The sequence below is a fragment of the Poecilia mexicana genome, unplaced genomic scaffold (genome assembly GCF_051168715.1).
Source record: "Poecilia mexicana isolate PSO_F unplaced genomic scaffold, ASM5116871v1 scaffold_14, whole genome shotgun sequence".
NCBI classification, from domain to species: domain Eukaryota; kingdom Metazoa; phylum Chordata; class Actinopteri; order Cyprinodontiformes; family Poeciliidae; genus Poecilia; species Poecilia mexicana.
This window is the reverse complement of record NW_028263383.1, coordinates 15738212-15754916: the sequence shown is the minus strand read 5'-3', so window position 1 is coordinate 15754916 and position 16705 is coordinate 15738212. Positions and strand designations below refer to the sequence as shown.

General features: G+C 39.8%; 1 protein-coding gene across 3 annotated transcripts in view; it reads right to left on the bottom strand.

The window, feature by feature from the left end:
* Positions 1-16705, bottom strand: part of specc1 (sperm antigen with calponin homology and coiled-coil domains 1) — an 86286-nt gene that overhangs the window by 32687 nt on the left and 36894 nt on the right. For all 3 annotated transcript variants that reach the window (XM_014989694.2, XM_088012266.1, XM_014989696.2), the window contains 4 exons: positions 11330-12879; positions 10136-10343; positions 8523-8596; positions 4500-4675 (listed from right to left, as the gene is read on the bottom strand). In XM_014989694.2, coding sequence (XP_014845180.2) covers positions 4500-4675; positions 8523-8596; positions 10136-10343; positions 11330-12879 — 2008 coding nt within the window. The remainder of the gene's footprint in view (positions 1-4499; positions 4676-8522; positions 8597-10135; positions 10344-11329; positions 12880-16705) is intronic.

Sequence of the window (16705 nt, the reverse complement as noted above, 5' to 3'; positions counted from 1 at the left end):
TTCGGGAACACAGTTTTATTGGTCTATGACTTTAAATTTTGATTTTAAGACAATTCGATTGGTCCAGAAGTACGTCGTTAACGGTTACATCTAACATTGGCAGCATGGTGTCATGACATCTGCATGTAAAAATAATTCTACCAACAAAAAAATTACACAACTGTAAAACATGGGAGACCTCGAAGCTGAGATGCCTAATTAAGTGTCAATATGTGATCCACAGCGCCATCTTAGGGCTAAAAAAATGAACTGCACTCCATTTGAATAGCAGAAGAAAGACTAAGAAAGAGTTGTCAGTGACGTACTTTATATAAAAACAGTAACAAGAAGATAAGAGCAAAAAACAAAACAAAACAAAAAAAGAGATCCTTAAAGCTCCTGGATGGAGGATGTTCAGTCTGATTTTTTTTTCTTTGCTGCAAAACCATGATCACTAAGAATTACACCAAATAGTTTTGACATTTTTAATCCTGATGAAGATTTATGAAAACTATTGGATTACCCTGTAATTTGGATTTCTAAAACAAATTACTGCACTACTTTAATTTTGCAAATTAAGGTTATTTTCCACTGGTTAAGTCGCGCTCAGACTGGTTAATGTGCGGCTCTGTTTTACCCCAGATAGTGAAGATTTCCATGACACGCTCTGTTCCTGGGCGGGACGTGAGCAGCAGCAGATGTGGTCAACTCTACGCTGTTTGCAGCTTCATTCTGCAAAGGAGAACCTTGAGGTTCTGGTTCAGATGGACTCAAATAACACAGATATCCAGCCGTTTCAAAAGACTCAGACTGGCTGATTATTCCTCTTTGCTTGTAAATATTACCACGTTCTGGTATAGTTTTAAATGTACAAACTTTTGGATTTTGGTAATGCAGTCAAAACACCAATAGCCACACCTGCACTTACCTCTTTTTTTAATTCAAAAGAAGAATAAAATTCATGTCACAAGCTAATATTATGATCTTATAATATTAGAACATCATATATTCTGGACTATAGAGCACACCATACTATAAGCCGCACCTACAAATTAAAAAAAAAAAAAAAAAAAAAACCCAAACAAAAAAACCAAAACAAAACTGGAAACATACATATATAAGCTGCTATAATCCACTGGTATCTCCGCCGCTCCCGGTTTTCCATAAGGATGCAATAATAAATAAATCTGCTGGGTTTATTAAGGAAGCAGCCCTGCTTCTCTAACGCTGAACCACGGATTTGTTCACGCCGAGTTTACATGCTGCCAGATCGACGGCCCTCAACTTAAAAGCTGAATCAATATGAGTTTGAAGAAATTTCTCTGTCGTGCCTGCTGCTAGCATGTGCTTGTTCCAAGTGAAAATTAGCACGTTCTTCTTTGATTTCCAATTTTGACTTCCAATGATACACTTCCTGCTAAAGAGCCCCCTGGTGGTTAAAGAAAAATCCACAGAAAAGCAGCACCAGACTATAAGCCGCACGGTTCAAAGCGCGAGGAAAAGTAGTGGCTTATAGTCCGAATAATGTGGTAGTTCTGGTGTTTTACACTGCAGCCCTTGGCAGAAAGCTGACCACAGCTGCACTGATTCTCTCTTCAGAGACCTGCTAGCAGAGATGCTACGTCACAGTTAATCTGCTCCAAAGTGTAACGCATGTAATGGTTAATTCCTGGAATTCATATCACAAGCTAATATTATGTAAGGTGTTTTACATGTGCAACCAGGAATGAACCATTCCAGCAATTAATGGTTCATTTAAACAACTTTGTGTTAATACGGCATGTAGTGCATAATGTTTTCCATTTTGCTCCCAAAAGGCAAAACAACAGACTGAACATCCTCTAACAGCAGTGCTTCTATATTTTTCCTAAAGGGATGTGGAAATATTACAAATTTTTTTTTTTTTTAAATATTTTATCTCCTTGCTTTTGCATTTAAAAGCAAGATTTAGCCATTTTCCAATGTTGCAAATTCAGTGATAGAAATTCTTAGCTATGCCGAACCTAAAAAATTCAGCATTTGTTACACCCCTCACCATAACAGGCCGTTCCATCTTCTCCGATTTCTCAAAGGCACAAAAGATTTAATTTAAAAAGTCATCCACAACACAAGAACCCAACAGTCCAGACAAAACAAGAAAATTCAGTGAGAAAATAAAATAGAATACTCTCATTTAAAAAGTCCCCCAAAATATTTTAGCCATATATGGAGAAATGAAGCCGTGAAGGCCCGAACGTCCTTCTGCACAGTGAGTCAAAACAAAGCTGGTTTCCATAAAATAAAAGAGCAACAATAACACTGTCTTCACATGGTGCTGAGATGAGGGTCACTCTCTAGTGTCCTTCCACTGCCGTCTTGGTGTCAAAAGTGGCTCCAGTGCTGATTCTGAAAAGAAAAAGATAAGAAAATTAAAAATGAATGATGTAGAAAGTCTACTTTTAAAAAAAACAAACACATGATTGCTTCTTCGTGTCATTTAAAAAGCCAGACCTCTGGGCATATTTTTCCTCAACTCCTCCATGCACACCTCATAAGATTAAAACAGTCACTCATACAGCCAGATCACCCTGTGATGGAGATGCTATGGATATGTATCTGGATATGTATCTGTGTCGTTAAAAACAGCATGAGTTAAGTCCAAGTCATGCCAGTGCAGCCATCATCATCATCATCATCATCCTGCTTTTTCCATCAAAAAAAGTAGGAGTGTTATTCATCGAAAACAACAGCAGGTGGCACCAGATACAATCTAACTGATCCACATGTTTAGAGAGCAAACCGGGAAGGAATGGTAGCCCTGAAGGTGCAGTCAGCCAGCGTATGGAGAAGCAGACAGAGTCAGACAGGCTGAAGAAGCAGCATGAAGCCAAACACAGAGAGGAAGGTCAGTGAGCGTTGGCAGCACACAAGGCGGGGAGCGGCAGGCTGGCTGAGAACTCACCTGGGCTTCGGGCTCGTCAGACGGACGTCTTTAACAGAGACATCAGCTGATGGAGGAGGGGAGCGGACGCAGCACAACAGCTTTTCTTGGGGAAAGTTTGGTGATTGAGATGTGGTCTAATACCAGAAACTAAATACACGGGTACTTATCTGTATCTCGTGCTTATGCAATTGTTTTTTTATTGTTATTTTGAACATGCTAAGGTGCTTAAAATAATAAAGAAGTATTTCATCCGGAGTGGTGATGATAATATAACAAACCACCGTTAAGGTTTTATCATTTGGAATTTTAGGACTCTTTTGGTAAACCACACATAAACCACAGCTATCCTCAGTTTTAAAATTTAAGAACTATTTTAGTACCTTTTCACCTTTTGTCACGCTACAACAACTTCAACATATTTAAATGGGATCTGTTAAGCTAGACCAGCAAAAAGTAGCTCGTCATTTTTAAGTGAAAAGACAACGGAACACAGTTTTGAAATATTTTATAAAAATATGCAAAAGGTGGTATGTATTCTACTTTACTCTTTGTCCAACCAACTGCCTTCAAAAGTATCTAATTCATAAATAAAGTCCACTGAAATGTTGTTTAATCTGAGTATAAATACAGACAAAAAAAAAATAATTTTTTCCCAGATTTTTAAGTGTAGGAAAAAAAAATCATATTCATTCACATTTATGCACTAGGTGTCAAACTCATTTCCATTTTAGGCCACACCAAGATCATGGATGTCCTCAAAGAGCCGGTTGTAGCAGAATAAATTAAAGTGCAATAAAATGATCTATTGAAGTACTAAAAGTAGTATAGCTTTCTCTGTATTCAATGAGTACTTCAGAAAATCAAATATTGGAAATCTTGTCACACACATAATTTTGAAATACATAAATAAAAACTGATTTGACTAAATAAGTAACATCTAAGCACCTGACTTATCTTGAAGTTCTATTTATTTGGATTTGAGGGCCATATAAATGGCTATGGCGGCCCAGATTTGGCCAGTGGACCTTGAGTTTGACACATGACACCAAATAAGATACATTTTTTGGGTTTATTGTGACAAAATGTGAAAAGGTAAATTAATTTGGCACTTTAAATATGCCTATAATAAAACTGCAATGACGTCTTCACATGTAACGTGTTTCGAGTGTGAAGTCCGAATGTTTGCCACAGGTCATAATACATGTTGAAGAGGGAAACAGAAAGGGCAGCAGCTTTGAGAGGAGTAAAAAATACAGAGGGAAAATAAAACTGCAGGAGATGGCTCATTGACCTACAGAGTCTGCCAAATCCCAGGAACACGAACACCGAAGCTCTTAATTATGCCTCCGATGAAAACATATCCTCTCTTAGGATCAAACAGGAAATTTGGGAACCTCTTGAGCAAGAGTTTCTTTCGAGTCGGGATCATTTGGGCCACTTGTCTAAAGATTGTTGCTGCGGGGAGATCTGGCAGGACTCTGGTAGGTATGTCACATCCTGGTACGTTCAGAGAGAAAGGAGCTGCAGCCTGGTGCCTGAGGGGGCTGGAAGGAGATGGCTGGGTGGGCGTAAGGGGGATGGAAACAGTGGGCAGTACCTGACTCCCTGCATGGCCTGCAGGTCTGCAGAAAGCTTTGCGTTGCGGTCCTGCTCCTCCTGCAGCTGCCTCCTGAGAGCGCGCAGCTCCTGCTGAGCTTCCACTTTGATGTCGTTGGCCACCACCACCGCTGTCTGGAGGTCTGCCTGAAAGCGCCGCCACTCCTCTCTCTCCTCCTAAATACATAAACACATGGATCAGCACAGGTTGAGGCACAGCAGTTAATTTATGCAAATAAAAAAAAAAACAACAACACAGGGGCAAATAAAAAAAACAGTCGAGAGTCACTGATCGCTAGTAAGCACCCCAAAACTGAAGCCTAAAAATAAATAAAAGGATGTTGCTTATTAACAGTATGTTAAACATAGTATCAATGATTCTTTAGGGTCCCTAAATGAATGAAAAAAATTGTCTTCCTATGATAAAGGTCGGCTTAAATGCAGCTGCCAAGACTATTTCAAACAATCTGGAAAAGAGATGAATCTCAGGATTTTAAAGGTCTGAGGCTGCCATGCTTGGCTGATTAAACAGGATTATAAACCCTTTGGGATTTTATCATGAATTGTGCATGAAGGATCTATCAGGATTCTGTCTGGATCCTTTTGCAGGAATCATAAGTGATTGTCGCATCCACATAACACCAAATCTGACATTAAAGATGAAAATGTAAAAAGCAATTATTCTTCCAATCTGGAAATAGCAATGCTGTACATGTTTATGTTTGTTTCATTTGCTTATAGTTTAGGTATGAAACTCTCTCCATAAGATGAAAAGCTAAACTTTAGCTGTTGTTGCAATTTCACATCGCGTTTTAAAATAAAAAGCTATACTGACAAAATAGCTGACAACCAGAATGGGTCGATTTTCTTCTAAACTGACTCTGATCAGAAGAATCTAACATTTTTCTGATCAGTGATTGAGGAACTTAGGCTAAGGTCTAAAAATGAAGACAGAAAATGTTTAGGAGGCTTTTAGAAAATAAACTGTACTTTCTATGAAGCTGCTACAACCTGCAAAGTAAAACTTGGTCTGGTTTGTTCTAGCAAATAGCTCAGTTCAATCTGCAAGGGACACCTTGCAAGCTAACATTAGCCAATAGCATGTGGTGGATTTACATCCGCTGACAGATTCAGCCCGTTTTTTTGTTGTTTCTGAACAACAAAAGAAGAAACTTGGCTGCCTAAGAAATAGTTGGGACTCTTAAGGACATCCAGCAGCTAGCCTAAGGGTCTACTATCACAGTATGCTAACTATGCTAATCATGCAAAATGCTAATTAATACAAGATGTCTAAAAACAGCGTAAAATGTCAGCTCGGTCATTTTAAACATGTCCGCTGTGCTAATTACACAAAATGCTAATGTAATATGTTTAAATACAGTTTAAAAAGTCAGCTGTGGCATTTTATTTTTGTTTTGAAATATTACTAGAATTGTGTTATCACACAAAGCAGAGAAGCAGACTGTTTGCTGTCATTTAAAAGTACATCGCTATTTATACTTTTTAAAGAGAAATAAAAATGGGCTAAAATCAAATCATTAAGGTTGTTGGTGACTGAAAACTGGCCAATTCATTTCTAATTGGTGCTTTTCTAGTTAAAGCAAAGTTGATAACAAGCTTTTCATGGTGCTTTCTCCAAATAAGAAATAAAACTTCTATTTTTTATTTAAATCATATTTTATATTTATAAGTGTCAGATTAAGTTATAAAAAAAGACATAACAAAAACACATCTCTCTACATTCAACTGCCTAAAAAACTATTCCCAGAGGTTTACTGGAAATCTGTCCATGAATTTTCTGCAAAAAATCTCAACAATTTTGCCAAGTGCAACAACAATACAACCTCATATCATCACACAGCCCAGATTTTTTGGACTTTTACTGAACACTTCCTTTCCTCCATGGCCCTAAGTCCTAAACTGTTCATTTGTTTAAAATAATAATAATAATAATAATAATAATAATAATAATAATAATGGTACTCATTTGTTGGACCACTATCCACATTTCCATTCTGTGATGGTTCTGAGAAAAGAAAGGTTACACTTAAAGTTTCATTTGGAAACATCGCTCTGTTATAGTGCCTGACGCGTGTTATGGGACAGCCATTTATGTTGCGCTCTGATATGACAAGAGTCCAGACCGGGCTACTATCCTACAAAACACCAACATTATTCCACATTTCTTGAACTGTTTCAAAGTACTATAAACCACAGAATGAAGTAGAAGAAAATCTGTTTGAATTATTCTTGGAATAACTTTAATTTTATACAGATAAACATTACAAAACATGCCAGTTTTTTCAGTCACAGACGATCCTTTTGTATCAATTCATAATTACTATAGACCTGCTGCTATCAGTAGGTATAATCTGAATTGTTCTGTTGTGTTTTTATATGTCAGGACTGAGCAAAACAAAACGGACACAATCCTTTCACATGGGGATAAAACGCCACTCATCTGCTTATTTAACCATTTTTAAGACAAAATGTAACAATAAGAGTGTCTGCATTCAATTTACATTATTTACAACATTTTGCAATACTTTAGTCTCCATCAGTTTGCAGTTGATCGCCAAGATCCATTGGATAATAAACTGCATGAGATTATTTTGTCTCCACACACAGAGCCCATGTTTTATCAAGATCAGCTCGTTAGCCGCTCGGGCTGCTAAAGTTTGGTAATTTGTGTCACAGTGACCTTCTTCCTTTTGCAGATGTTTTTGGGCATGAAAAGCAGACATGAGTTCAAACCGTCTACTGGGACGTTGCGTCATAGCTGGCTTTAGCGGGAAGGCTGAACATGTTACAGAAACGTTGTTCTGTTCAATTCCTTTAAACTTTTAACCTCCCTCTGTTATGGAGTATGATAGATTTGGAAATGTTGACAGATTTTTGGACATTTCAGTTGGGATGTTAGGATTTACATCTTCCTGGGATTTCACATGGAGACTGAAACTTTACTAATGCCAACTGTGCTAGCAGTAGATTAAAAGCAACTCGTAATGTCAACTTTGTATCATTTTGTCTTTGTTGTTTCACATTAATCTCTCTCCCACAAGGTAAGCCTTCTGCTCGCTCATGGCAGGAGGGCTAGAAAAAAAAAAGTTAATGTTAATTCTACTTCTTCTAAAACATTAGAAATCAGGTAAAATATGCACTGGCTCTTACAAATTTAATAACTAATTCTCTCATTGTTGCATCTCGAAATAATGTCAAGTCAATTTTTTCAGAAACAGTATCGCTCATCACCTAAACTTAGAAAAGGATTTGGAAAACTCTGCTAACATGCGGCACAATGCTGTCTGACCAGAGCTCAGTGGAAAGATTTATGTTGGCATGAAGGCAAGAGAGGAAAAAACAAGCCAAACGAAATCATCCTGACCTCCAAGTGACACCAAAAACAGTGTTTCTTTGAAATACTGATTTCCATAAAACTGTGTCAGTGTCGAACTATTTTATGCATCAGATACTTATGCAAAACATTAAGACCTAAAATGTTTTGCGGGTTAAATGATGTAAGGAAAACATGTGACGTAACAGAATGAATTTTGATTAACCTAATTTTTTATCACCCTTCTGTCTTTTCTATTTTCACAGTTTCCTTCACTTCCGGTGACCTTTGGCATCTTGTCACGTGTCAGAGTTCATCTAACTGACCAAATGCATTGAGGTGAATATCAGATATGACCCATTTACTCTGAGATTATATTTATGAATTGTTGGCACATATATAAACTCAACAAAGAATTCTGCATACCTTACTATTATCTTATAATTGTGAAAATACATATTTCCTAAAGAAGGCTGAACGGTTTGGTTGATTCCCACTTTTAGGTAGAACAAGGAAAAGAAAGATGTTGTACATGTAGCGCATTTGAATTTCCAAAAATATCAGTCTTCATAGAAATACGGTGAAATATTTTATGACCTGTATCATTCAAATGGATCCAAACCGGAGCAGCAAACAACAATTAGTTGAACTTTTGAACCCAAGCAGAACGCCACGTCACAGATTTCTTACCTTCATCTGTCGATTCAAAACCTTCAGCTGTCGCTCTGCTTCGCCCTTCTGCTCCTCAATCTTTTTGACAAGATCTGCAACAGCAAAGTTCAGATATTAAAAAACCCCAAAAAGAACAGCATAACAAACTAAACACACGTCCTGTAGTAGCAGTCACCATTATAGTGTGTGAACAGTTTGATTATGTTAGAGAAACGGCAGCCAACTCTTCCAAAAATAAAACGTCCAATAACAGAACTATTCTTGAAGTACGTCTTGGTCGCTGCAATAATATTATCAAGCCAATATAACTTGCCCTGATTTACAGCAGTAACATGAACGTTTTTTAATCAACGATAGATGTGCTCCACTTTACACTCCCCTGGATGTTTAAAGAGTCCTCCTGGGAATCGGTCTGGGCAGACTGAGCTTAAATAATCCTACAGCCCTGCAGTAAATCCTGCACTTATGGGTGTGCAAACCTTCAGCTTTTGTAGGGACTGTGGAGAGAATTTATTCATGGCTATTTTCAAAGTATTTATAATGTTCATATTCCCATTGCTGTATTGTGCATAGACCTCGCATTTTAATGGTGGAACTGGGAATATAGTTTTACTATGTTGAAATTTTCCGTGACATGAGCAAAGCGTCTTACAAACACCACATACCCCATCCACGCGCTCCAGTGCAACAAATAGCATGCAAATGCTACCAAGTGTCGGAGTTATGATCCTAGATTAGTGTCATGTTACACTATGCAGTCACTCTGTCTACCCTGCTGAAGATTCACTCACTTCAGCATGAGAAATGTTTGAAGTGGATTCACCTGATGGCAGTAAGATCAACTTTCTGATTGTTTCAGCTAATAACCATTACATTAGATGGAGCCCTTTATAAACTGTTGAGCATTTAACTTTAACCCAAAATGATCAGGTGATTATAAAATATGAACAGAAATCCAGAGATGGGGATCATCAACAAAAGTAATCAATTATTATACTGTAAACTGTTTATGTATACAGTTTTATCTACGCAAACTGGGGTGTATCATAAACTGCAACAACACTTCATAAATGTAACAAGCTTTTATATTTTAAAAAATGCACTTTGCTTTATCAATATCAGGGGTCACCAGAGTGCTGCTTAGTAGGCAACATGTGGCCCTCTTAATGATTTTGTGAAAGTCTAGAATGGAGCAAACCTGGTCTGCAAGCACTGGCACTTATTGCAAATCATGGTGACATTTTCACAGACAAAATCACAGATCTTTTTAAAGTAAAAAAAAAAGAAAAAAAAAAGCAAATGGTAGAACGCTAATTTCTGGTAAATAATTTTATTCACCAGGTTTTAAATTAATCTCAATCTTAAAATAAAAATTACCACAAAAAGTGTGATTTGCATCACTAAGCTGCACTATGGATAATTTGGAAGGTTTTAAATGTTCTTAATTAGAATTTATTGTGACAACAAAATTTCCATCATACTGAGAAATCTATTGCGATAAATAATAAACAACATGATAAATGTGCAGCCCTCATGTGTAGTCTCTCATTTTCTTTTTTTATCTTGATGCTCGCTTCGGTTAAGACGTCACGTAACGGTGCACAACTAAAAAACCTGCGATCGGTACATACTTTCCATGTCCAGGACCGCCTGGTTGGTGTGACAGTTGACCGCCCTCTGCTGCTCCACCTGGTCCTCCAGCTCAAAGATGGTCTCCTTCATTTCCTTCACTTGGTTCTCCGCTTGAACTCCAGCTTCCTCCAGGGACGACACCCGGTCGCTCAGCTCCTGCTCTCTCTTCTCAGCCTTTTCCTGGACCTGCTGGCATGTGGACTCCACCTGTGTATGGACACAATGTTTATAAAGTTTGTGTGTTTATGCAAAGTACTGAATGTACTGCATCTGAAGTCGCTCTAGGTCATTTTGCGGTGTTGCCGTTTCTAAATACATTCAAAGGTTACTCAAGATTGCTTTAGTTTTTCTCACTTCCATGTCGAATTAAAGTCTAAACAGAACAAAAAACGTCTTATTTACTACAACTATTGAAGTCAGAGGAGGATTATTGTGGTTGTCTGGGAGGCACATCTCTATGAGGACAGGATGCTGAGACCAGTAGATGATGTAGCCACTTGGGACGGTCCCACAGCTGACGCCATGAGGCTGAGACAGATTAAGATGCTTGTCAGGGAAGTTATGGAGTCACCTCATTTTCACATCCAGTTGGCAGAGGACAGCTGTGTGACTCAAGGGATCAGGCTCGGGTGAACAAGCCTAACTATGCTGTTGGCACCTCCGTCACCTCCCAAAATAATGACTTAAAAGAGACACACCTAACACTGTAGAGCCATTACCAGCCCTGACTGTGAGAGGTTTCTTTGGGGGAAAACCAAGGAAGCTAAAAACAAAGGATTACAGTTTAAGTGAAGATAAATATCACTGAAAATAAATACTAATGATTAGGATAGATAGAGCCAGAATAACTGGACTCTATGGCCCCATGTCAAACATGGTGGCTTATCAATAATAAACAAAACGGCACCAACAACAGCTGCAGCTTCAATGATTAAAAATGTCTAGGGATCCAAAAATATTTAACCAAAATGCATAAGATTAATACAAACGCTTTTAGGCATTTTAAATTTTAGATAGTCTTTTATTGTGAGTTGTTTATTGCTATGTGCAATTTCATTCTTTGCTGCTGAGACACATCATGAATTTCCTCATGGCAGGATTAATAAAGTGCCTGTGTGCCTATCCATCTATTACAGTAATTAAATGCTGAATCCTTGAAACCTCAGTCGGTGTGTAAACGTCTCCCTCCCTACCTTTGACACTGTGGCTCGCACATGCTCAGTCTCAGCCTGGGCCTTCAGCAGCTCCTGTCTCAGCTCGGTCAGCTCCACCTCCAGCTTGTCCCTCTCAGAGTGGGCCGTCTTCAGCATGTTCTGGAGCTCGGTGCTGTCGCTGGCGCTCTGCATGGCTTTCAGCTCACCAACCTTCTGCCTCTCTATGTCCACCTGTGCCTTGAGCCTGCTGTTCTCCAGCCTGAGACACTCCGCCGTGGCTTTGTGTTCCTCGGCAGCTTGCGATACCTGACTGCTGCTTTCCACTTCCTTGTCCAGTCGGGCCTGCAGTCTGTCCAGCTCCTCCTTCAGGCAGCAGACCTGCCCCTGAGCCTCTTGGTGTTCCTCTTCCAGAGCCCTCAAGCTGCCCGTCAGCTGCTGCTGGATGTCCACTAGCTTTTCCCGTTCGAATCGAGAGCTCTCCACCAGCTCGGCGTACCTCTGCTCCAACTCGGCCAGCCTGGGCCCTTGGCTCCCCAGCTCCTGCTCCCTCTGGGCCTGAGCCTGAGCCTGCTCCTGGACTCTGACGGCAAGCGTCTCGTTCTTCTGAGCCATCACCTCCAGACGTTCTCTCTGCTGCTGAAGCGACGTCTGCAGAAGGCGCTTCTCCTCCGCCAGGCGCTCGTTCTCAGCGGTTAGCTCCTGCACCATCTGCTGCTGGTCAGCCAGTTCCTGCAGTGTCGCCTGCAGCTCCTCCGCTGTGCTGTGATGGCTCTCCTCCATCTTGTGGATCTGCTCCGTTAGCCTCTGCACTGACGCATCCTGACCCCCTGACCTGCTTGCCGTGACGTCGTCGCCGCTGCCACTGCTGCTGCCTGATTCGGAGCACGACGGGAGCTTCTCGAACTCCGAGGAGTCCGGTGATGGCGAATCCTTGGTAATGTCGGAGCTGGAGGAGACGGAGGTTTTGAGTGGGCTGGCAGTGGGGACGAGTTTGTCCTTTGGAGAAGCTGTAGGCTCTGAAGGGACGCCATTCACCAAGGTAACAGACGAGCTTGTCTTTTTACTAGAAAGAGGAGAAGCTTCCAAGCAAATCAGCTTTTCCTTCAATGTCTGGTTCTCTTCTCGGAGTGCTGCTAGCTCCCTCTGGAACCTCCCGTTCTTCTCCCTCAGCTCCCCGACCAGGACCAGGGCTTCAGCCACCTGCCCCTGCTCACCATCAGCAGCGTGCGCTTGGTCTGAAACTGAGCTGGGAGAAGGCAACGACGAAGCAGGGGAGGTTTTACTCTTGCAGCGCTGCAGCTCTGTCCTCAGATTGTCGATCTCCAAGTCCTTCGCCTTAGCTTCAGCGAGAAGCTCCTTCACCTGGCTCTCCAGCAGGCCCCTCTCTTGGCTCTCCGCGTCCGCACGGGGTTTGGTCGAGCTACGCGTCTGCTTTGCCAGGGTGGAGAGGCTGGAGGTGCTGGAACTGGTAACGATTCTCTTAGTAGAGGAACTCCTCAGCTGATCTCTAAGGGAAACCCGATCTCTCGTTATAGAGGAGGAGATTTCTCTCGGAGCAGGGATTCCAGACTTCTTGGTCGTCTGCACACCTGCAACACAAAATCAAAAAATATTAAGCGTTTAAATCAAGTCCATAATGTGCAGATTAGATAGCAATTGTGCAAGATAAGCATGTTTATTTGTACATCACGCATAAGAAAATTGAAAGCAGTTTCAAGAAAAAGAAAAAGCAGGTAATTACACCGAAGACATGGAATACATTGAAAGAACAACGTCGAATTCAAATATGATATGAAAGAAAAGACACATATGAATTAAAAACAGAAATATTTATATACATTTACATTGTGGTTTATGCTTTTATATATATTTTACACATTTTCTTTTAGTTTTTCTCTCTACACAGTTGTGTCTTATTAATAACTCATCCACTGTCATTTTATTTCTTCATCTTTTTTATGCTGACCGTGTTTATTAATATCTCATGTTGTTTTATGCGTTTCTTTTAGACTTGTCTGCTTGAAAAGTCCTACAGATAAAAGTTGACTGATCAAAAGAGAAGAAGAAAATAAGAAAACATTCAAATCATCCAAAACAAAGAGGAATATTGTGACATCTTGTATCATATATAAGTTTTTCCAAAACGTAATCTGAAACATCTAGAATGTTACTAAATACAGACACGTGTGATTTTTTTTCCACTCTGTCACATAAACGGTTCAAGATCCCCTTAAACTAATCTGCCACAGCTCTTTAATGAGGTTTAAGGAACTTTCAAGAACGTTGTAACACTGAAAACAAAAGATTATTAGTATCAGCATTCAGCTATGCAGGAGTCATGAATAGAGAGTTTGTCACATTCATAGTTGCATTAATCAGCACTAGGATCACTGTGGCCCAGTCACAGATTGTTCTCCAGCATCACATCTGCCTGGTTGTGTGTGTTGCTGTCATTCATGACTGCAGAAGAGCTCAACTTTGGCATTTCAAAAAGCATCAATGTGGGTCACGAGGATGAAACGTTTTCCAGAGCCCTCTGAAATATAAAGAGTATTTACTGACGCCTGGCATGAGCTGGATGTCGCCTGAAAATGCTGTATTGTTTGTTTTGGGCCCATCAGCAAACAGCAGCACAGACACAAGGGAAGCGCTTGTTTCAAAGGATGACAAGCGGTCGCTGTGCACGTGGAGCAATTCAGGCACAAAGCAGCTAAAGCAGCGAGCGGACAAAGATAGCAGTGTGTGCATCACATTCCCGCATCATCATCATCAAACCCACAAAGCGGGAGGCAGACAGACAGCCTGTGTCAGGAGATGGACAGCGCATCTTCCTGATCAACACGGTTACACACTTTCAGTGAACACAATACACATATGCACAATCCCCGAACAAATGGCCCAGTTTGGAGTGAAAATCCTGTCCCCCAGTGGAGTAGTCCGCCACGGATAGACACATTGCAGAGCATCCTCTTACTGAGAAAGCAGGAACTGCCAACCTTGGCACGTTTCTGGGGCACAGAGCTGTTTAGCATTCCTCCAGTAAGAGACTGTGGCTGCAGACTGAGGGACTTCATATTAATTAATTTTAAGCATTACAAATATGTAAATATATCAATCTATCTGAAGAAAACAAACAGATTTATGTAGGAGATTTGCCAGGCTGTACTGGTTCTGAACAGCAATCCATTCGGATGAAGCAGATACGTCACAGGGGAAACTTTAAAGATCCAATGGCCGCCATTAAACATCCACAGTCACTTATGTCTGAAATTCACAGGGAGAAAAAAAATCCTGAGTGGCAGAATGAGGCCAATGTGCGCTGCTAAATTATGTACTCTTCTAGAAGACATAAAAGCCAAATCAGCACGGTGATATAAATTACTCTTTACTGTGCACTGGAGAAAGCCAAAGGAGATACGATGCATCTAATAGTTCATCCCCATCTGAGACAGTTTTCATGGCTGTTCTTAGGTTCCCAAATGACAGAGACAACATCCTGATTAAGATCAGCCCTTTTAACTGCAGGAGAGCAAATTTTAAAGGAGCAGTACCATGTGTTTTCAACATAAATAGTCCCATTTTATAGCACAATTAAGTAACTATGTCACCTTCAGTTGTTATAAAAATGTTTTACACATCAAGCGTGACTTAAAAGAAATGCAAACGCCTTGAATTTGAGAAGCTTCTGCTCTTTTACAACAGTCCGCCTTCAGCACATCGTCACAACAACGTTCCTCTATCAAGTGTTTAGCGTTTCACTGCCTCACATGATGAGCTCATGCTTTTCCACCAGGTGTTTGCTAATTGTTGCTGGCTAGTCTGAAGGAGCTGAGTGGAAGAAACATGCATGCAAGAATCTAAGTAACACTCCACAAATATTTTTGATGAGGGAATAAAGTATTTGCTCCCCCCTACACATTTATTATAAATCTGACATCAGCACAGCAGGTCAAAGCTTTACAAAAAAATAGAGACAGAACATCTACTGAAAAAATCCTGGTCGATAAGCATCCTTTTTTCCATTTCTTTTAATAACCCGACACCATCTGAAGCTTAAAGTCACTGATTATTAGGTCACAAACCTTTATAACCTAACATCACCACAGATGATCATGTGCACAAAGTAATGTCACCAATGTTTCTCTTAAATTTTCTTCAAACAAAAAACAACTAAATACATGCTGCTCAAGTTCTGCAGTTTTCAAAAAGGTGTCTTATTTTGTATTATTAAAACCTGCAACAAATAACCACACTAGAAAGCAGAAAGAGTTGAGATTAGATTTTATGTAAACAGAGAAAAAAAGACATAAAACATGGTTGTGGTGGATTAAAGAAAGCAGAAAGTAAGAGATAAGAAGCTGTAAGGAGAGCAAAGACAGCAGTGAAAGAGACAATTAACCAGTGGAGCTGCTCTGGGGCCATCATTGAAAGACTCCCAGGAGAGTTTGACCAGACCATAGTTTTTATTACCTTGTTCACTTAGGTAATAAAAACTTAAGTGAACAAGGTGCACGAAATTATTCTACATTCTCTAATGATTAAGAAAAAAAACCCTATAATTACAATTTTAGTAATTTATTCAAGCAAAATTGTACTTGTGAAAGAAAATTGGGCGTCGGCCGGTTAACGGCATTAAACTTTATACTAATGTTCCGGATAAAAGTGTAGTAAAGAAATTTCCATTGCATCGTTTGTACGTGTTAATTTCTCTTAATGGTATTGGTCACTTATTATGGAGCTCTAAAAGTGTTTGGCTTTGAAATGGCTAAAAACTTTCCTGCACCTCCCCGGCCTGATGCTACCACTCAGTTAGCTGAAAGAGGATCCTATATTTTGTTAGTTAGTATTTCCAAAATAGACATTTTGGAAATACTAACAAGTTTGAAAATCATGAGCAGTCAATGTATGGACACTAGATGACCAACACCATCACCCTCCTGCTAATGCAGCTTTAAACAGTAAGACAGCAGCTGCATGCATGTTAAGCAGCTGGCTGCAGGCTAGCTAAAAGATTAACCAACTAATTAACTAATGAGAAAAATCAGCTTTTCGGTCTTGGCCTGAAGCTAGTGCTGAGACTACATATTCAGTCTTATTTTGTCTCAACAATTTTACTCCTCCACCTCCATTTAAAGTTTAGCTGAATGTATAAGCCCTGAAAAAGCTAATCTGTTGTAGGCTAGTTTGCTAGCCTAGCTTGCTGACATGTGATTTTACATTGGCAGCAACAACTTTATTATTATGATTGCAGTAGTGGTCTTGAAAATGGTCTCACATTGGCTCAGAGTTAGTCTGGTCTCCCTGAGCATCTTGGCTTTCTCTGATCTCGGTCTTGACTCAACAATAGCTCTATTTATCAAAATTAAAAAGATAGAAAACATTACAGATACCAGTCTAACTGTAATAATTAATAAA